The following is a 24,697-nucleotide window of genomic DNA, read 5'->3' as shown; positions in this document are numbered from 1 at the left end:
TGGTTATAGGTGCACAAAATGTGTAACTGCTGCTGATAATAATTTTAAAAATACATGTTTTTTATTTCCTAACCCTAATTGTGGACTCCTGGTTTAACTAAAAATCGCCACTTGACGCGTTAGTATCGAGGAACATTTGTTGTGAATCGGACTATAGAGGTTATCCTTTTCTTGTAAATCAGCAATTTTTTCAAATAGTCATAATGATTAAGATAAAAAAAAAAAAATACTTCATGATAAAAAAATTACTCATTTATTTCATTAAACAATTTAATCGGGAATTGTTAGTCATTAAAAACAATAATGAGTCTTAAATAAAAAAAAAAAATTATTTTGTTATAATATAATCGAATTTTAATTTATATTTTACAGATCTTGATATTGGTTCACATTCTAAAGAGCTTCAGGTTCCTAACCCTTGCTCTAGTGCTCTATAGAATAGACTAAACTTAAAATTCAAAAATATATAAACAACATATTATATTATAATATTATTATTGAATTTATAATATACGCGAGTGTGTGCGTCATTTCAGGGCGACTATATATTGTTATATCTGTGTTAAAACCTCTTATCCGTATCGTGCACGTCTGAGTGTGACACATATCATATCATATTAAGTAGGTATGCATTATTATATAAGTAAAATATGTCTACAGGTGTCACGATAAAACCGTGTATTAATAATAATAAACTGAAGGGTTGCTGTTGTAAAATTAATGCACTAAACATTTTTATAACTTAAAAGTATATGAAGTCCGTGCATGTGCATATTAATAGTACAGAACTAGGTATTATAAGACAAATCTTGATCAAATTAATTTTTTTCTGAAAAGTTGCAAAACAAAAAAAAAAATCAGGATTATAGTAATGTACTAGTTATGCATTAAATTTATAGCTCTGGTTATGACGTTAACTGTGGTTGATTCGAAACAACGACTGACATCAGAGAATAGGTACCTACTATGTTTAATTACTAATTAGTATTGTCAAGTGTAAGTCTTCTTGTACGAGCTGATGTTGTTAAAATGTTAAGATTAATTTAATGCAGACGACTTGATATCGAGAGAGCGCACTGAAAAACAAAATGTATTGGAAAACAATCATTGTTGCGAACACGGTTTTTGTCAAAGCGACGACAGTCTGCCAATAATCATTAATATATAGCGGTATACACACTGTAGTCACAACGAAATGATCAAAGTTTCGAACGATTCACGGGAGTGTGTAATTGCATATAAATTCGTAATCTTATTTTCTCTTATTTTTGATTTAAAATAAATATGATGGAGACGTAAGTGACAATTTTAGGAAGGGGTCGAGTATATTATAGTTCAATACATTCTAAACTGTTATCAGTATAGTACGTCTAAAAAAATTTTGTTACTTCGTCATTGTGGATAAATAATGAAATAGTTAATGGCAATCGGGGACGTATACGATGTAGCGATATAAATAGATAATAACGATAATTCTTTATTATTTATTGTATCTACTATGCGTGATTCTTGTTTTTGTTGTGCTATAATAGCTGCGTGTCACATAATCAAACATTCATGTTGTATCTGCTGTTGTTGCTGCTTTAGTGCTGCTGTTGTTAACTCGGTTGTAAAAAAAAATCTGCCGATAATATATAATGGGGACAGTGGCATTTTCATTCGATATGCTATATAGACGCCAACACCAATAACGATGTATTGCAGTACAGTGATATATATGAAAACAAAATATTTATCCGACCTTATAAGATCAAACGACTTCTAGATAAAAGTCTAAAAATGGAAAAGAATCGTTATTTTCACGATACTATTAAATTGCATTCGTTATACTTTCGTTATCACGGGTGACTGCACATTATTTTCTTTTTATTGAAATCTTGTTTATTTGAACGTTGTATGTATGTGTATTGTGTACCTTTATTATGACATAAAGTTGGTTCAATGTTTATAATCTAATTAAATATAATAATATTATTGTTCGTCATGCGTATATTATCAACAATTCAAAAAAATGTTAGTAAAACAACATTAAGGCTATTCGAAAATATAGAGATATCCAAAAAAGTTTTCTAAATAGAAAATAATGTTGACTGTTCCGAGTGCTTTTTACTTATCTCGGAAGAAAAAGCATTTAATTCAACTACGCATTTGACCTCTTATCAGAAAAATGATACGTTGATAAAAAAAGCAGCTCATGTCTTGGTAAAAAGGGTTGACAGGAGAAGTGGTTTTTGACGTGACTTATTCTTTTGATCATGGTTTACATATACGAGTAGTATGAAATAGCTGGTTCTGGATCCCCTAGTTTCAGCCTCTGTCATCCATTTCCTTCCCCTCATGTTTATACCGCTTCTCCCCGAGCCACAAAGTATCTCTACATTTCCTCGCCTATAGTGTATCATGTAAGCGCATTCGCACAGACCACTTACTTACTATCTATAATATATAAATAGTAGAACCTCGATTATCCGAACTAATTATGGAACCGCACCTAGTTCGGTTACGCAAAAGTTTGGATCTTGGAAATTAAAAAAAAAAAACACAATAAACAAATTTTTAAAATACAGTAAAATATTTTATACCTACCTATTACATATTTATTGTTATTATTATTATTATTTATTATTAATATTTTATTAGAATTACATATATTACATAATTAGAAATACATTTCATACATAGAAATGTTTATTAAATTTTTATGACAAAATTATTGATACCAGTGTTTAAACGAGTTTTAACGTCCGGATAACAAAATGTTCAAATACGTTAATTATAGTTCGGATAATAAAGGGTCGTAAAACGGAAATTCGGATAATCGAGATTCTACTGTATTATAAATCGAGGCATATACCTACTCTAATCATGTATGTACACATATATTATATTAATTGTGTATATATAAATTATAGATTGTCTATAGGCGGTCCGTCCGGATGACGCACACATTCCGTCAGACTACGCGTTAACGCGCTTATCTGATGCATTATAGGCGATGAGGGGAGTGGAGCTACTTGAAGGCACGTATAGGTGAGTGCCGAGAAATGGAGGGGGGAGTAGAGCTTTGGTGATCGGGAACTGAAGCGGAAGGGTTGTCCAGAACCGGCTATTCCATAGCAGAGTAGTGCGTTATTCGAACGATTTTTTACAATTATTGGAATAAAAATTTATTCCAATAATTTTAAAACATTATTATTCGAATCATTTTCAACTATGATTATCTATATAAAATTTTATTCAAATGATTTTTTACTATGATTATTTGAATAAACATGGTTAATAATTAAAAAAAAACACACATATTAAAAACAATAACTGGCATTGTATTTTAAGTTACACTATTGTAAATCGTATTTTATTCGGAATAAATCCTAAAATAAATATTATAAATAAAACAAATATATATTAATTGAAGAAAGTAAAGGATTAATTATGTTTTTTTAATCATATTTTAAAATAATAATAACTTTCGTAATAATTACAACAATAATAAGTAATATTAAACTATTAAATAAAAATAGCAAAAATTAAAATAAATAGTTATAACAAATTTTAAATTTCAGTAAACAGGTTAAATAGTCTAATAAAAGTAATAGTAACTAACTTTAATTATAATTCAAATATTAACAAATAATATTATACTTATCAGTATAATAGAAGAATTATAATTATTATAAAGTACATATTTTGTACTATGTAATATTATGTTTTGAAATTATTCGAATACATTTTTATTCGAATAATATTATATTCTTCGAATAACCATAGTTGAAAATTATTCGAATAATTATCTAAATAAAATTTTGCCAAATTCTGTTCCATAACATTTGCACATGATTCATATATTATAATATAATAAAGTGTATACAAGTTATCATATTTATCTATATTTTATACAATATGCATCTTCACATGCGATAGTATGGTACAAAGATATAATAAGGAAGAAAGTCGCGCATTGTTGATCAGGAAATTATGTAAAAACTGAATAGTGAGCAGTGAACATTACCTTCTCCTCTTATTTTCCCAATAATCTTAAAATATTATGCAGTTACGTGACGAAAAAAAACCTTATAATATTAAATTAGTAGCTCTTAAAATTTTTAAAACTCACTCGTAAAAAAAAAAATTATAACAGTTATGTTCTACTCGCGTCATAAATAGTAAGCATTATACAATCGATTTATAGAGTAAGTACAGCATTTGATTGCGTACAATCCAAGATATGTTATTGAAATTTCGACTTAAAGCAGTTGTTTTAATAATATATTATACAGTTCATCAACGTCCATAAGATATTATATTATAAAATGCACTCGCCTTACCTTTTTGGCGCAATAGTCTGGTCCCATCTTGTAGACAGATTGTAACGTGACTAGAATCGAACTGACGATCCATATGGCGAACAGAAGCGTGGTGATTTTCGTGACAGTAAGTTTGGCGTAGCATTCGGGAGTCAGACAGAGCCTTATGTAGTTCTCGGCCGCCACTGCCGCCATGGTAAGCACGGTTACCAGACAACACAGGATTGACAGGAACCACTGAAACTGGCACACCGGCGGAGAATCTTGTAGACCGGACAGGATAACCACGGCAGATGCTGGAATGACAAGGCCACTGATCAACAGATCGGCTAGCGCCACGTTCGCCACGAAAGTGTTTCCTGAAAAAAAATGTACAATAGGTTATAATCGTGTTATAAACTATTTTTTTTTACGTAGTATATTCTTGATACGTGACAAACATTAATATTGTTTGTGACAAAATCTAATATAATTATATCATAATTACACAATTGAATAAGACTATGAAAAACTTGTATGAGTTTTCGATCACAAAATAATAAATATACAAACGATACAGCAATATAGATTTCCATTAAGTCAGTACGTCACTGTCAAAAGGTATGACAGAGTTAAGCTACCCCATCAAAGAAGTAAGTTCACTAGTAATCTTCATTTTTTTTTTTTTTTTTTTATAGAAAAATATAAATTGCGGTAAAGTTAGTAATCTTTTAATTGTTATTTATCGATCTGTCAATCAGAAATGGGGACGTTAACGACAAGGAGCAAATGTACATATATAATTGACAAGAAAACAAGACACAACAAAAAATCCCCAATTAATTTTTTTAAACTGGTTATTAATTATTATAAATATAACAATTTATAGGCTAGTTAAGATTTGGCCCATAAGCCACTAAATTTGATGCTGGTTTGTGGGATAAATTTTAACACAGATCTTATATGCGTTGTATAGTTGTACAATGATTAATTAATATTTATCGTTAAAATATATTACACATTCATGTGAATAATTCATATAATTCAACATTAATATGATATTATGTGCGTAAACATGATTATGTTGTACTTACCGAGTACATGTACAGGCAGGTACTCACTATAATAGGTAATAAAGGAATTTTCAGTGGATTTTTCATTATTAATAATATTATTCAGGTATATTATAAAACATGATATGTGCATAAAAACAGCGTAGGTTTTAGAATATCATACAATTGCAGTGTTTGACACAATGGAGAGGTAATAAAGTTATAATCTAACATATACATATGATATAATAAAACATCATGAATTATATTGTTACACGTAAATTTAATTCTTTTAAAACATTATATATAATATATTATAGACATTATAAAATCATTCCAATCACAGCAACCAAAATCCGTTGCAGGGCGCAAAGCATATATTTTGTTCATTATACTACCACAGAATGAATAAAATATAAATTAAATTTCATTTATTCTGTGATATTACTAATGTTTTAATCGAGATGAATGTGTTCTATGGGATAAAAATAAATACAATTACCACGATGCGTTTATTGCAAGTGGGTAAGTATTTACTATTAAAGTATTACAAATTACAAAATAGGCGGTACCTATACGCGTTTTCAAATGTTGGTTTTCTCAGTTTTATGCAACATTGAACATAAGATACCATAATAATATGTTTATGTTATATTGTTCTTTACACACGTTTTTTGCCTTATAGACTTATCTTCGAAATATTGTTATAGATAACGAGGTATATTATGTTTTATTTATATTATATACCAACCTCATGGCTCACTCCACAACGAATTTACACTACTGCTGTTGTGCATCGAGAATTGAAATGAATAAATTTTCCGTAGTCTAAGTATGTTAGACTTTTATCGAGGAAGTCTAACGATTTAAATGGAAATAAGAAATTTTATTATACCTTCTGCTTCAGTACTAACGAATGTGTACCATTTATTGACATTTTATTAGATATCGTATACAAGAGGAATATGACATTTTTTTCGACATATAAATTAATGATCAAGCCATAAAAGTTATTAAAATATTCGTATTTTGCTAGCTACCTGCAAACGGGTACTATAATTCGATTTTGATGTCATATTATTTCTTATTTTTCATGTATTTTTGCGTCATATAAAAAAGAAATCTGAACGCGTTCAGAATTTATTATAAATATATAGTTCGATGTTTTTACGCTCTTAAACTCAAAGGGCCCATCCCTAATCTAACCCTATGTATATAACAATACCATATGCTCGTAGAAGATTTTTATTCTAGGACATCAAGAATTTATAATGATCAACGAATCGCTAATAAAGTCTAATATATAAGCATAAAATATAATTTATTGATTGTGGTTATTTTAATTTTTTAAAACGGATTTTTTTTTTTTATTAGTTTTCTTATTCTAGTTATTTAATTTCTAGTTGAGCGATTTTAGACCATCAAAGGCTCAAGTAGACCATGTTTGATTTTTTTCTATGTAGAAAATACACGATAATTTATTATAAAATAAAATTGAGTTAAAAATTGAATGCAAAAGTTTTTAGAATATTACATGTTCTAAGAAATTCGGATTTGTAATGATTGAAATGTAATGAAAAAATAAAATGAATAACTGATTAAGTGGCTTTACTGGAAAGCTTTTAAAATTTGCCATTTAAGCCAAACCTCGCTCATCACTTTTACTTACTGTTCTATTTGTAACATATTATAGAATATAGATTACATTTTGTATAATAAAATAAATAAATATTATTTAATCGATCGATGTAGTAGTTAAGAATTATATTGTACATTTGCTTGAAAAATAATTTAAAAATATCAACTAATTAATTAGTGGTGAATATTATGTATAATTTTACTAAAAAATGAATAATTATTAAATGAAATAAACTCAATATTATATTTGTTTTTTTATTACAATTATTATATAAAACAAAATGTTTGCATGAAATTGACATTCTAATTTCAATTAGACTCTCAGAACAAAATCTAATAGACGTTTTTATTTTATAAATATTATTTTTTTTGTTAATTCTATTCGTTGATTAAATAAAATGTATTTAATACGTTTATTATATGTTTATACATTATTAATATATTTTTATTATAAATTATTGAACTAGTGTAATTCATTGCAAAATATAAAAACAATATTACGATAATATTGTATAAGTACTATGTGGTTCAATAAGTTTACTAAGTAATATAATATGTGAAGACGTGCGAGTTCGGCTAATTTCTATCCGATAAAACTTATTATCGAATACTGTAAAATATCTATATATTTTCTTCAAACTTAAATGTTCTAAGCTATATAACTTAGTATACCAAGTGTATCACGCATTGGTTGCCTGCCGAAAAGTTAATTTACGAGCTTACATGGTTAGGTACAATAGAACTATATTGAAGGGGTGAAAGGACCGTGCGGAAGTAGCAACACGAGTGTTAAAGTTAGGTACGGGGAGTATCAGGAATACGTGACAATATTGTTTAACATTAAATAATAGCATATGAATATGTTAGATATTCGCCAGGAACCCTGAACGCGTATTATTAATGTCCACACTATAATACAAACAGTGCATAAATACTCAATTTTTTAATGTAGATTGTTCACGCTCCATTTACAGCTGCTACGTGCATTCGGACTTGAAACGGATTTAATTTGATATTGCGCCGTGTGATTAGGACGCGTTATTGTTTGTTTTCATTTTTTATATTTTATTACGTTTTTATTGAAATCCCGAGGTGTGCTGCATGCAACCGGGGGTAGTACGGGTACGAAACGCGCCGGTGCTGCTGCAGTTGACGAGCTTTTTGTTTTCATTCTCAGAACTGCAGCCCCGAATCGTCGGTCGATTGCAACTGTTACAGTGGGGCTGTGACTATAAAACGCGTTTGTAAAATGGTTATAGCGTGAGATGTGTGTAAACCGTTATTTCATTTACGGACGCTTCGAGCGCAGAATTCACCACCATGATATTATGTTATCGTTATGCATCGCGATTCGTGAGGACCAATACAAAGCGAGCGCAGCTGTGAAATATTGTGATTGCCGTGTGCGTTAATCGTCATATCAAAATCCATACGCAATTGTATATTTAAGCACGACTGAGATCAAAACGTCCACACATTTAACGACTATTTTCGAGAGCACACTAGAGCACGATTTGTTTTCATATCCGCGTCCAAATCTACGCGTTTGTTATATGATTTATTATTTCTATGTAATATGCCACCGATATTTATGGGGTTAAAGCCGACTTTATTGAGTAAACAGATCAAATCGGAATAGTAACCTAACCTAACTTATTTTACCATCGTTTTAGGTAATCTTACACGTAGATAAGTACCTACCTTATTTTAATATCTACGAGTACAGCACGGATCGGCGTAAAGTGAAAATGGTATAATTTGTAATTAAATATTACAATGTATGGTACAAGTACCTTTTTAATACACCGCGTTTATCAAAATACTGACTTGTGAGTAATGGTAGAGCAAGATAATAGTGTATAAAATGTATACATTATAAATCAAAAAGGAAAAATTCATCTTATTTAATCAAATGTCTGCTTGACCCATGCCTGTTGACTGACGGACCTTTCATTGTTTTTTTGTAAAGAATTTATTCTCATAATCTTGAAATTAATCGAAACCGATTTGATTTATCGTTCAAGTATATAAACTATGCGTATATATGCAGAAAATGAAATTCATGATCTATGTACTCGTTTGACAATTCAATTAAATATAGTAATTTAAGTATTTTATAGAATAATTTTATGTAGATACTTAATAAAATATACAATATATTTATATACAACGACATAATATACTCGTAATACTTAACTTAATAGATAAATATCTAAGTTCTAAATTAATTGTATTTTTATTAAATAATTTGAACTATAAAAAATTTTGATTAATAAAGTAGTGTTAAGTTTTTACAAACATAAAGAATTAAAAATTAAAACGATGGGATATATTTTAAATTTATTATTAGTTCTATATAATTTATTAATGTTAAATAAAGATTGAATTATTGGTTGATTTTTAGAGATGAACTAGCTTTTGAATAATTTAGGTAGTACTTTAGACTAGATATTATTATTATAATATAATATTACACTTTAACTTTAAATTATCAACAAGCTATTTAAATTGAATAGAATAGGATGAAAATCTAAAAATTTGAAGGAACACTTTATATTGATTTTGGACGTTAGAAAGAACTTCTGCAATATTATTGTCATTTGTCATGAACATATCATGTAATCATCAGTTTGGGGAAATTATACATATTTATCATTTGGTAATATTTTTGTAATATACAATGCGTAACGTAAACTAATTTGCATCTTCACAGGAAATATAAAATAATGATATTTCGTGAATACGGAAAAAAATAATAGCAAATAATAAATATAACAAGAATAATCGTAATTTTATTTCGTCCGGACACATTGACTATGATAAAAAAAGAAATTTTCGAATTTTAGTTAGAAAACATTAAACTATTGTCTAAAACTAAAACTATGTCGTTCAAACACACTCGTGGGACAACGGAATTATGGTTTTCGTCATACACACGAGTATTTAATACGCTTCTGCAGTATCACGTGCATCCTATTCAAGTATACGGTCATGCGAGATGTCCTTCAACGTACATGGGACGGTTTTTCCAACCTACCGAGAAGTAATTGGCCTTATAATGGCATGTATTTTTTTTTATGTTTATCACAATTTATATGTTTTGATACGAACACGTATTTACAGACTAGACGAAGGATACCTACAGAATCCAAGTAATTTTTGAAATTTTCATAGATTTTAACAATAAGCAGTACCTAAATTTCATTTCAAGGGTCTAACACGATAAAACGACATCTTTTCTTTGTTTCTTTTGTAGAGTTGATCAAACTTTTCGTGATTGTATTCATCTAATTTAACGATAACTCAATGACCACAAAACTTACATTTCTTGCGATAAAAAAGTTTTCAGGGTGATCAATTACATCCCCCCCCTAACAAACACACACATAGAGTAGCCAAAAACTTAAGTAGTGATCGTGTATTCGTGTACGGTAAGATACGATTAAGATACGGTAAGTACGGTTTCAAGTTATATTATATACATTTACTATTACGCACTTAAGTATATTGTTGTTTCACCCCAGTTAAATCTGCACACGTCTGCCTACCATGTTGTTATGTAAATAATATATGTGTAGTATGTTATCATTTATTTATTTTTTTATTCGTATACGAATAATAGTGTTTGAAGTCTGAAATATTGAATTTTTTTTAAATTGGTTATTTTTTTTTTTAGTTAGTTACAAGGAACAAATAGATGAGGTAACATACTTGGGCACGGAATTCATTATAAAATTATATTAGGTACCTATACATTGTTTTTTTTATCTATTGATAACATTTTACAATTTCATATTGTTGTAGACTGGTATTGAAAGACGACTACTATATAAAATGTGTATATTTTCTACTGACTATATTGATAAATAGTTTACAGATAAATTTCATAAAATAAAAAAATATAAATCTGTGGAGGAACAAATTAAGGTTACAACAATATAATTGTTAAATATTTTTTCCTGTAGATTAATAAACAAAAAAAAAAAAAAATAATACTTTACACTTAGAGAAATTTTTAACATTATTGACAATCATTAGCATTTATATGATATGCTATACAATTTTGATCTTCCACGCATCAGAAAATATATTATAATAATAATACCGTCCTAAATAATATGATAGTTTTGCGCAAAATCATCGTATTGCGGTGTCCCTATTTTTCAATATGTTTTTATTCATGTAATCGTATAAACAAATTATATTATGTATTGTCAGAGTCAAACCCATGATAACGTGACGTATGACGCCATCATATAATACTCGAATTTTATATAGATATTTAAATATTTTACGATTATTTTTTCAATATTTTATCCGTAAGAGTTGTTTTTTTCAAATAATAATATATACACAAAGTGTATACATTTTTAAATCGCTTTTGTCTTTAACAAAAGCAAAAACGCATGCATGAGCAAGTGATCTTAAATAATATAAAAATGATATTATCACAACTCGTGTGTACGCTCTAAGGGAAATAAAGACTTGGTATAGATTTAAACGAAGAATTTCACTGTTGCAGAGTAAGAATTCTGGAAATAAAACAAGGTTTGAAGGTATATTATACGCTGCGGGAAGTACATAGGTATAACATATAAATCATGGTTATAATAACATAATAATTTAATAGAAGGTGTGGTAATGTGATATTAAGAAATAAATTACGTTAATAGTAAATGTAAAGCGAAGTGTCCGATAATTTTATTAAACTCTATCGTCATAGATCATTAATAATAATCATAACGATATGATTTATCATATTAGTGTTGATACATTTAAAAAAATCACAGCGTGGAATATGATAGGTCAGGTAATAAAGTAAAAACATAGATTCATTTATAAAATTCGTTTATAATATCATGCACATATTTGAACTGGAGAGAGAAAGGCTTCGGACCGTATAAATATATGATATTCAGATATTATAGTTCCTCAAGGATTACGAGTATACATAAATCGCGGGTTCAGTTTTTGTAGTTTGCAGAGATATTCAGAGTTTAGGTCACGTTTATATATTTTTTATTACACTTTGCGCACACAGTTGTGCATTCGGGTCACGCGTTTTTCCGTACAGCCTCCACCCGAGCCTCCAACGTATCTCTTCTGCCGACTCCGTTTTGAAACTTTTCGTATATAAACGGACAGCAGTAGACACCGAAGCATGACATTGGTCCGCGAGCGTGACGACACGCAATAATACTAATACATGTGATAAATAACAGATAATGTACGATTTCATTTTCGAGTAGGACTCGCAGGGGTGACTTTAGTTTTGGAGAGAGTGTGCCAACAAACATGACTGACGTACCGCATGCTATAAAGGGACATGGCGAAATACAGCACGCAAAAATTTAAAGGTAGAGACCTGCCGACAGAACGCTGTTGCACGGCGTTTTAAACATGATATACGATACGATATTTTTATGATATTATATTCACAACACCGTTACGAATTTGTAATAGGTGATAAACATTATATTGTATGATTGGATTCCTCGTGTATGTTATTTGGTCTAAAAATGTCGTGTTTTAAAATCGTTCAGGGTACTTTACATATTAATTTATATTTTCGACATTTTAGCTTTTATTTAATATATTAATAACCCATTAATCACCTCACATTTTTATTTGAAATGTGGTATGTAATTTTGTACGTACATAAAATGTGTGTATAGTGTTTGTATGGCGAATGATTTATATAGAATAAGTGTGTAGTTATTTCAATCATACGGCTCAGTAAATCAAAACGAACGTGATGTGTACTCGTCTGTGCTCTCTTTAGCTAGTAGCGTTTCATTTCTTTGAACGCAATGACTTGTTATACTTAGCTCACAAGCTTTAATGGAACGGTACAAGTTTCTTTAGATATAACCGTTCAAAGTTTATTTCCTAAGCTGAATCATTTTTGCTGCAGTCATCTAGAAATAAGGACGCGCTTTTATTTGTTTTATGATTTAATTGAAATTGGCATATCTGTACTGGAGAAAAAATGTATAAATTATCAGATCACTGTTAAGTGTGTTTAACATGCGTGTTTAAGTATATCAGACAAATAGTACAACTTCAAAAACAGATTTTAAAAGTAGAGTTTAAAAAGTAGATTAAACAATACAATATTACTAGGTCATTAGGTACTCGTACAACGTACATATTCGTATAAATATACATTTAATTACAAAAGTTATTTTCATAGAACCAAAGAATACAATGTTTTATTAAAGTTCTACGCATTTTACTTTAGTCTTGACACTTGATAAGTTTATTATTTTTTTATGTAAATACGACCCATTTTAAATGTATGTTACTTGTTTACTCGTATTTTTACTTTATTTACTTTTTAAGATTATTTAGATAGTTTAGTTTCTTTAACTTACTAAGATTGAGACATCGTGTAAAAACAAAGTTCTGATCTTATTAAACGAATCAAAAAATGTTTTATTTATAGAATATATATATATATATATATATATATATATATATATTATACCTTCTAGTTATTTTATTTATATATTTATCCTACCCCTAAGGTGCCGCCAATAAGAAACTCCCCCTATTTTGCTTGTATTCATTTAATATTTGTGAATCATTTATTATTGAACATATAAATTTATAATTTACTTATTGTAGATAGATTCAAAAAGGAGATTTACCCGTGTACTTAAAATGTCTTAAAAACTACCCCCGGGTAGCTATTCCAATGTCTAGAAACTGTTTTGACGGCATTATCTTAATAACTTACAGTTAAACTATCAGTAATTTATATATACCAGCTGACCATCGTCGACTATATACATACATATATATTACAATAATAATATAACGAAGTGGTAAAGATCGAGCACTGTGTACCATATAAATGTACGTATATAACAAGTCTCGTTACTTTCACACATGTATTTTATATACATTTATATGTGTAATCCCCACAGGTCGTTCAGATATAACTATATAAGCCCCATTTTCTGTACGCTACCGTTTACAGTACCTGGATTTTGGAGATACTGTCCAAGAAAACCTTTATTTAATACCCACAGGAACGAACAAAGATATTATCTACTACTAACTATACATGGAGCTTGTTATCTAAATGTTAAAATATAATATTATATGTATATAGGTTTTTATATAGTTATACCTCAAAAATTTCGTAATTTTTATTTATGCTTAAAGTATTTAAATGTCGAAAATACTTGTAAATAGTTGATACTCTGGTAAATTTTCAATATTTTTGTTGACCTCAATCAAATTTTTCTTTTAAAAAAAAAAAAAACTTTTTCAAACAGCTGTTGATTGTTTATGCCGTTTATGGTTTTCTTAAATGAGTATTTTATGTTGTTAATGGTTATTGGTTTTCTACCAAATACAAAAATTATAACTATAGGCTATTCGGAATGAGATTGTACCTCGGCGGCGATCAGTTTTCGTTCACGACGGTCAGATGCCACCACAAAATTTTCTCACCACGAAAGCTCGTAAGGCTAGCGCTGTGGAACAAAGCCACGCCCATGCGCAGAAATCGGCCGCCGAGGTACGATCTCATTCCGAATAGCCTATAGATATTATCAATTTTAAATTTATGAAATAGCCATAATAGGTTATGTAATATCTATTTCGGTTAAACGGAATTAACAAAAAAAAAATAAAATAAAATAATTTTAAGATTTATGGCATTCAAATTATGTAAGTAAATCCATATGTATGTTTATCAAACACATAATATATTTTACTGCGTAGAGACTTGACATTGCGAAAAAACGAACGCTCTTCTATCGTTTATAGATTAACTGTACGTAAAAAAAAAAACGAAGTGTTTTAAAAAAGCATGTTGGATAATAATTTGCAATAAATTTATCTCTATTACATGCCATTGTCGATTATATTACAAATAAATATATAATAGTCTACAGAGCGGTATTTTAAACGATCTCTTGTCGAAAAAAATTCAGATCCTTATCGCGTCTCAATATATTGTATACCTAAACCGTTATTGATAATTATAAATTGCTGTGTAGTGACTAGAGTCTATAAATATCCAAAAAAATATGAAGGCGATATACTGCGCTACAGTAGAATATCATTCAAACATTAAGCGAGCTTATATTGTGTATACATAATATATTATATACGTCTTGGCTATTACTGATACGTATCGACGACCGTAAAGATATCTATAAAATTCATTTGTAACTAAGTTGTGTTTAGCAAATCCATCCGAATAAAATACCTGTGCAGAAGCGTTTCCGTGAAATTGTTCCGGCTTTGAAAATCGTATGAAATATTGTATAATATTATGTAATATCGTACCTATTGCCTGCACCACACGACGTCAAGTAGACGACACGACGGACTAGTATATATTAGTATAGTCGCGCACGTTTTTACGGAGTACAAAATTTTGAGCGACAACGAACAATATAATATTAATAGTACTATAACAATCAACACCTGGTCGTCCAGACGAACGTTCATCTTGACATCAGACAATGTCGCTGTATAGACTGCTTGCAATACGTAGCGGGCATCGTTCCATATGTATTTTATATATATAGTATATAATATTATATGCTAAACGTAAACGGAGAAAATAATTTTTACTTTTGAATTGCATAGTGCTTTTGTTTTAATTTTGTCTCACTGAATCTCTCACCACACTCAATTTCGTTCAACCCAAACATTATAGTTATTTAATATGGGCAATATATAATTGCTTCTAATGTATAATTTATAGCATATTTATATTAAAACGTTTCACACAATTATTTTGATTCAGTATCTAACCTCTAAAAATGTCAATATCAAACTAAAAAATCATGCCATAAATTGTTGATTTTTATTTAAACAGGAAGAAAATAGCTTAGGTAACCGTTCGGTTACCTGTACAGTATAGGTGGTGAATGAACCTTGTTATTGAGGCATAAATCACTGTAATGTACATATTAAATCTGAATTCGATGATAAATCATTGCGAAGATGGTATGTTAATATAATATATATTACTAACTATATTTCATGTTATTATTATTATTATTATTATTATCATTTATTATTAGCATTATGGTGGTTAATTTAATTTTTGTCGAAAACATTGCTTTAAAAATATAATAATATAATACATGTTAAAAGTTTCAAATAAACTACGAACAATATTTTTAAATCAGGTATAATAAAATAACTAAAATCGTTATTTTGCGATTAAATATTTCATTTTGTTTAAATCTGAATTTAAAATATCTAAGAAATGAAAACTGTGTTTAAATATTCTTAAGATTTTTTGGTTTCAGTATGAATTATTTATAACTTTGTATTAAATTTTCAATCATTTGATAAAAAAAAAAAAATCACATCACTTATAAAAAAAAAAAAATTAAAAATTGAAATTTCCATAAGTATAGCTCTAAGAGTAGACATGTTGAAAATTTTATCACGCGTGGAAAATGCTTAAATAAACATTTGTTAAAAAATTAAATTATCTACTGTTATTTGTCTTTGAGTTATACCAAACATACAAAATGATTTTGTCAAATATTGGTTTGACGTAAAATTTCCCGTTTTTCCTTATTTTTTTTTATTTTAAAAGTACTGTGGACTTTTTTACTTATGACTTCTCTCACAAATACTATTTAAATCCAATTTTCTAATCAGGTACCACCATAAAAGTTGAAAATCGAAACGTTTTTACTGCCCCAAAAAGTGATGACACGCAGAAATAAAACAGACGTCATTGTAAAATCAATACATTCTCGCTCCGCTCAAAACCTAAAATATCAGTCTGTGCAGTGTTCTCTAATATTCGAATAATATAGTTATATTATGCATTATAATATCGTTGGTACGTAATTAGATACTCACCCCTTTTGTTGAGATGGTCCTCAATCATTACCGAGCTGATCATGTACACATTACCGATGCTGCCGATGACGGACAGACCGATCATGATCAACAGTCTAGCCACCCTACTCCATTCCATGCTCAGCGTGACAGGCGATACGGCATCGCTGTCCACCAGCGGCCCGTCGTTTATCATCGTCGTACTCATAACCGACTCTACGATAGCTTTGGACGTCTCGTTTATCGTGTTCGTCACGTTGAGGCGGTCCCACATCGAGTTCTAAAATTAAAAATAAAATAAGTATAAAAATTATAATTTACGATACTACTTAGAAAAAATTTTTTTTTTCTTTTTTTTTCAATCAAAGCAGCAACAAGGTATTTACGTTTTAAAATTCTAAAAATGTTACCATTATTATAATATTTTTTAGGAACTATGTATTTATCCAGAATAATACTAGTATTATGATACGTTTAATTCATACATTGATTGATGAATAAAATATATAAATGATCATAATATTGTACGTCATAATACATTATATTTCCTTATAAATATTAGATTATGAGTTAAGTAAATATTCTATGTCTAATAGCTATTAATTTTACAGTAATATTAAAGATTTTTTTCGAAAAACCTTATTTTTTTTTTCAATTTATAACCTTGAAACACATTAAAATGCATCTCACACAATTATTGGTTATGTGGTTTTTGTCTTGGAATTTTAAATATGCATTAGGTATGTATCTTTAAAACCACTATACTTATTGCATTACTGTAGTTTATTCATAGAAGTTGCAATAAGCTACGCTCTAACGTGGCGCTGTTATTTTAATAAAATACTTTTTTATTTATTATTATATACGGGTTCTACAAATAAAATTTAAACAAACTATTGGCTAAAACTGAGGAGTAAAATAATTGCATGCGACGCCGTCGCGAGAGTTGATTAACTCTGAACAGATCGACGTCAGACACATTATGCTGGTCGGCGCCATACTTTAGCCAAGGATTCTCTGCAAAGGATATACGCAACGATGGGGAGGATGCGGGGTTAGCAGTTACCAATAAAATTCCTTTTAATGAGTTTCTTGTAGAAACGACCTTGGAGAAAACGTGTCGCATGCATGCTTTAATAAACATGTCAAACGCCGCCGCTGACGACGCCATGGTAAAATGGATCGATCTGACATTGACGGGGAGAGAGAAAGGAGGAGAAAACCATAATCGTAAGTAAATATATTAATGAATGAATGGCAACGTTAAACATTTTGAGGAGTGGCCTACAACTGAACAATATGTTCGTTGTGATGAAGATGAGTTATATCAAATTCTTTTATTATAGCCGACTCTTTTCGACATGAAAAAATAAACGATATAGTATATAATATAATATGTTTTCCGGTTAAAATCAAAGTTTTATAATAAAGACATATAGTTCTTTTGTATAAGATGAAAGTAGGCACGCACGCGAAAATTATATAAGATATAATATTTTTATATACCTCAGTAAATGTGTGATTACGTTTAAGAATGCGACATAACCACATATGTATCTATAATCCATAAGAATATTAAATTTCTAAACCTATTGGACATATATACTATAATGAAAATATATTGTATAAAGAAAAAAACGTAATATCGTTTTCGATATTGATTATTGATTTATCCCTGAAATTTTGTTTTAAGTTGAAAATTATTATTAAACCTTTATTATATGATATCTACCGTACATTTATATAAATTATATCTACTATGAAATATGTTTTTATTTCATATTCTTAAAAAAGAATTTCATTACATAATTTATATTATAATATTTATCATCATGGTACTTATTCAATTTGATTTAATGAAAATAGGAACTGAACTAGAACAATATATATATTTAATATAAAAAATAATATATTATGTACATCAATTTTTATTTTTATTATTTGCATGTTTTATAGTGCGTTTTAATGTACGAAACGTATAATAGTATATGCCATTGGATATGTGAAAAAAAATATATTACGTCACGTGTGGTCAACAAGAATAAAATGTGCTGTTACGTTATTGTTAGATCACTTAAATTATGTATGACAGGAAGACGTAAATATGTAACAAGGCGTGTGTCAGACTCTCAGGAAAGATTTCTTGTTTACATTTTCCGATCAATAACAAAAGAACTCAAACTTTATAAATATGATATATTATAATACGTTTATTAAACAGTTTTAAAAAGTGAACGCAAGTGTTAACTAACCCTTATTATTGAAATAATTATATGAAATGGAAATAACAAAAAGCATAACTACACAACACATACGAAGTAATTGTAAAGACATTAATAATATTGTAATTATATTTAATATAAAAATATTTATTTCATACATTATATGATTTTTTTTCAATCTTAAAATCTTATATATTTATCATTAATAATGATGTTTATTACATAATATTACATAGGTATTTTAATTTTCCTAACAAAATCATAATTTAGTATTTGTATTAAATTATACATTTTGATATTTTGTATAACATTTTTTTATTATATTATTTATATATTAATAGATAGAATATTTGTACATTAAAATATAGACAATAAAATTTGAAATCTTGTTTTAATTAATTTTTTTATTTTAGGTGTCCAGCAGTCTAATATATAATAACAAATGCCATATGTCATGCCTATATTAAGAATTTAAAAATCTCAGTGCCAAATGAAAAATTTTAAAAATATAAGTGGTAGATTATGTACACGAGTATGAGTAATTATCAATTATCAGATATTATGAAAAACTAATTTTATTAAACACGATTCATATACTTTATATAATTAGTAATAATCTATTATTTTAATTTTTAACTTAAGTTAGGTTATCACCTCAAGAATTTGTCTTGGTCTCATGCTTATATATTAAAACAGTTTTTATTATACCCGATTTTAAGCTTTTGGTAAACTAAATTTATAAAATGAATTTAAAAGAACAATCAAATGGTAAGTGTAAACAGTATATGTTTTTTGTTAATTCAACAACAGAACAAATCGTTTTTACAGTTTCCATAAAAAACAGACAAAAAAAAAAAAAAAATAAAGTAAATTAAATTGTGTATATAATGTGGGTTTAATTACGTCTACCGGAGTATATTACAAAGAGTGATAAAAAGTAAACAAATTCTTTAAACAAAGAAAGAAGAAATTATATCATTACAACGTTATAATGTAAAAAAATAAATAAATTCTGATACTGCATAAACAATTATTACAAAATTCTGTATTTTGATTTGCTATCAATTATAATTATCAACAAATGTATAACATGAACTTAAACATTTAAATTAAATAATTTAACGCAAACTTATTATAGACCTACCAAACAACTTATAGGCCACAGATCCGAGTCACGCACTCAAGTACCCCATAGCGGCATAGCCTATTGTCTATCAGACTTCTGACTCTAAACTAACTCTAAGTGTGATTAAAACTTAAACTTAAGCTAACGAGTGACAACCGATTACCTGAAAAGGGTAATAATTTTATACATTTATACATTAAAAACGTATGATTTTTAATCGAACCAAAAATAGTTCACAAAACAATAATTGAGTATTTAATATTATGAAATATTTTTCTGTCCTAAAAAATGAAAAAAATATCTCGTTAAGTCAAAAGTTAGTTTAAAAAAAGAATTCATTAAGTAAGCTATTTAAAAGTAACTTAACTTTTTAACTAGTTAATGTCTAGACATGCATTTTATTAATTACATAGGTAACTGTCAAGATTACGGTGACCTTGTCATTCTGAAGAATACATATAAGAAATTATACTTTTCTGAGGTCTATGGTGACGGAAAATCTTGTTTGGCATAATATAATATAGCTGTAAAATAGTAATATATGTTGTAGTAAATAACGAAAACGACATTTTAACGATATAAACTTTAAAGCTAAAAAATGCACTGAACCGACAATAAAAAACCAGTTCAAGATGACACATGTATAGGATACATATATTATTATATTTTTGTTTAAAATTAAATATGGTATGACCAACGATAGATTCTAATTTATGCGGGAACTAATTAATGGTTGCTAAAATTTGATGTAATTATGTGAAATCAGAATTTTTATTTAAAAAAAAGTGTGTATATAATAGTATTTTAAATAACATTATTACATTGCTTGAAAATGTGGTTATTATTCCAATTATTATAAATCTTTATAATTATTATAATTTAAATAAACATTTTTTGTATTTTAAAATATTTAAAAATATTTGTATTATACAATGTGATTCTCTAAACAAGTTCACCTCTCCTCACTTTTTTAGTATTGCTGTTATTCAAAATCTTGATTTTTGAAATTTTTAAATATATAATAAAACTATGTTTTTAAATTATTGAGATTTTCTTACTACTTAAGGAGTGTTTTGTGGCAATACAAATTTCTATATTTCAAATCAGAATTACACTTTTCTATTGTAAATTATTTAACGGATTTTTCCGAAAATGTTGACAGATTAAAATCAAATTTTGGACGAGTAGCTTTTGAATTATTTAACTTTGTGTACTAAGAATACTTATTACTAAGTAATAGGTTCAACCCATTATAAGTTTAGAAGATATGAAGGCTATACAGACTTAAAATTTTGAATAGTTAATATTGATCTATCAACATTAATAATATTAGAAAATACTTGAAGTATAATAAATATTTAATAGATTTAGTAAATTACATACATTTTATATATTTATTAAACTTCATTTATGAATTTTTATTTTAAGTATAGACATTTTAATAACTAAAAACTATTTATTCAAATATTGAATTAGGTAAATCAAAATTAAAAAAAAAAAAAAATGATTCATTAAATAAGTAATAACAATAAAAAGAAGGGAGGTTCTGATTTGAAAAATAGAAGTTTTTATCGACATTAGATATTTTTTAAATAGCACAAAAATATCTTAAGAATTTTTAAACATGGCTTTTAAATATCTTTGAACGTTTTAAAATTCAGAATTTGAATAAATGTATTATAAAATGAAAAAATGGAGGTGAGCATGGTTGATGAATTACTCTGTATAGTACCAGAGGAAATTATACAAAATGTGAAAAGAAAGTTTTTAAATTTATTTTTGTTTGCTGACGTGAGAAAAAAAAAGTTGTGATTAAAATAATTAATATAGAATACTATTTTTGCATTCAAGTTTTCGAAAAAAATTAATAATTGTAGCTTTTTGTTATTAATTTATTAGATTAGCAACAGAATTGCACCAATTATTATAATTACAGGTACTTTTGTACCTGTCATTTATATTCTAGTATAAATAATGCATTACATTTTAAGTATGTATTTATAGGTAATATGTACATTTGAAACAGGTACCTATACTTTCAAGGTATTGATAGTTAGTCACAACTTGTTTTATTATATTATCGTTTTTTATTAATATTAATAAAATATATGTGTTTGTTATTACGATTCCTACAAGTTTTATACCAATTTATGTATGACAATTGTATAATAATATAATAGTACGACCTTATTTTAAGTTTGTAAACCTATTTATGGAGTTCAAAATATATTTTTTTAATTCAAAAGTTAATATATTTATTATTGAATCAACTTTGTTAATAGGATTAATTTAATATGAATAATAATTAATTTGCTGTGTAATTTTATTATAGTATTAAGACATCCGTTTTGTCTTTGTATATAGCTTTTAAGCATAAAGGTGAATTTAATTAAATCTTTTTAAAAGTACATTTTAAGGAAAACAGACTACTAAGAGATTATTGAAATATGCTTAAAATTTCAGGGTTTTAAAAATGAATACATAAATATTAATCGTGCATATAAATTAATACGAGGAATTTAAGTATAACTTACGATTTAACTTTTTACCATTATTTTTAAATGAATACTAAATTTAATAATAAAAAAAGGTTTACAAGTTTTTTTATTATAAATTTTTTTTACATTCAATTTGCTCTGATAATTTATTTCTCTTATAGCTGCAATTACATTAAATAAAGTTTTCTCACATAAACGTATGGGCTATAAAAATTTTATTTCAATTTTTGTTTATTTTTAAGATTCCTTTGAATAGTATAAATTATTATTATTTTATGTTTATATACACACTTGTTTAAATTAAGTCATCAAGATTTTAATTATACATAAGCAAATGGGTATAAAAGATAAATTTAAAAGCGGACAAAAATGTACCGTTTACTATGTACAAACTATAAAATAAATGCAGACTTTGATACTTATAAAAATTAACCTGTATACTATTTGTTGATATTTTGAATTTTTAAATATAAAATATAATAATTGAAGGTACCTAAATAAATTATTTTAATAAAAGGTTTGAAAATATTTCAATATAATTGGATTTATATTAATAATTATATGTTATTTGAAACCAACGAAGTATTTCTTCGCACTCCAAGTATATTATTTTCTGAAAAACTCCATTTTATCACTAAAATAATTTCAATATATTATTTTTGTATATATTTTTTTAGTAACAATTAATAAAATAAGACAATATGTAAAATCATATAATGTATTCAAAGTTTAATTTAAACATAAAAGTCATGTTAACGTTGAACTCAACGTTACTGATTATTCCTATTTGATTATACATTTTAGAATTTAACATTTTTGTCAGATAATTCATTAAGTTGCTCGAAAATATACATTTTAATATTTCTATTAACAAAAAAATAACTACCTATACTATACATATTATTATACTAATTTTTTACCATTTTATTATTATATTAGATGTAAGTATTTAACACGTTTTATTTAGGTATTTTGGTTTAAAAAGTAATTTCCTCTCCTCCAATTATAAACTATGATTATTATAACTAAGATTTTAATTTATAACATAATATTAATGTTATTTAATATTATTATATGAAAAACTGATAAAATATTCTTATAATTGTACTACTCGTAAACAAACCCCCTTCAGATCTCCACTTAATATGTCTCTTACTGTTGTAGTAATGTAATATACAGTATAAATTGTATAAATTATATTTTTATTAGAACTATATACATAATATACAATAATTAGTAACTGTTTACTGAATTGATTTGATACATTTTTTAACATCTATAAGCTGTTAATTGTTATTGGTTATTTGGTTATAGCGATTGAACTATAGGAGTCAACAACATTGAGTAATTGAATATCAAAAATTATTTGTTATAAAAATTACCAAAACCTTTTTTGTAATTATTTTGTTTTTTCTTTAATTTTTTAAGAATTAAGTAGACCATTTTGATGGAATTAAACATAGGTATTAGTAGTCTCGTTACGTTTTGTAAATAGTGAAAAATCAACGAAGCATGTACTAAAGTATATTCGAACCACTGCCAGCAATTGAAATAAAACGTGACGCGCTTATAGACCATTTGTAATTTCGATGAGAATGCTATTCGATTTATAATTTTTTAACAGTGGTATTATATAGATATGTCTACGCATGGGCTAATTTAATTTGGTTTTTATAACGTGTCACATCGGTTATATTATATAAAACAAAACAAAAAAAAAAAATTAAACCTCAATGAAAACAAATAATTATAACGTTAGAATATCGTAAATCAGCACAACGGTCTGTTTAGGCGCTCGACGATTGAATTTTAAATATAGTAGACAAGCAATACCTACATTTTTCAACAAAATATTGCCCATTTTGTCGAAAGATGGACAAAAAAGATTAGCTTCGACGAAATACGACTCGTCAATGATCATTCAGAGTGCAAAAAAAAAAAAGAGAAAACTCAGACTTAAGTCTCATACGACGTATGCTGCTGGTTTAAATAAAGTACTCTGAATGTCTGCACCTTGGTTTTAAACGAATCGAGGTACGTGAAGTATACC

General features: G+C 27.3%; 1 protein-coding gene across 1 annotated transcript in view; it reads right to left on the bottom strand.

Moving 5' to 3' along the window:
- Positions 1-24,697, bottom strand: part of LOC112594780 (melatonin receptor type 1A-like) — a 112,378-nt gene that overhangs the window by 6,904 nt on the left and 80,777 nt on the right. Inside the window, exons 3-4 of the mRNA XM_025339767.1 lie at positions 16,823-17,081; positions 4,326-4,663 (exon numbers count right to left, since the gene is read on the bottom strand). Coding sequence (XP_025195552.1) covers positions 4,326-4,663; positions 16,823-17,081 — 597 coding nt within the window. The remainder of the gene's footprint in view (positions 1-4,325; positions 4,664-16,822; positions 17,082-24,697) is intronic.

The sequence above is a fragment of the Melanaphis sacchari genome, unplaced genomic scaffold (assembly GCF_002803265.2).
Source record: "Melanaphis sacchari strain LSU unplaced genomic scaffold, SCAv2.0 Contig0_pilon_pilon, whole genome shotgun sequence".
In the NCBI taxonomy this organism is placed as follows: domain Eukaryota; kingdom Metazoa; phylum Arthropoda; class Insecta; order Hemiptera; family Aphididae; genus Melanaphis; species Melanaphis sacchari.
Note: the sequence above shows the minus strand (reverse complement) of the source record. Positions and strands in the feature narration are given on the sequence as shown.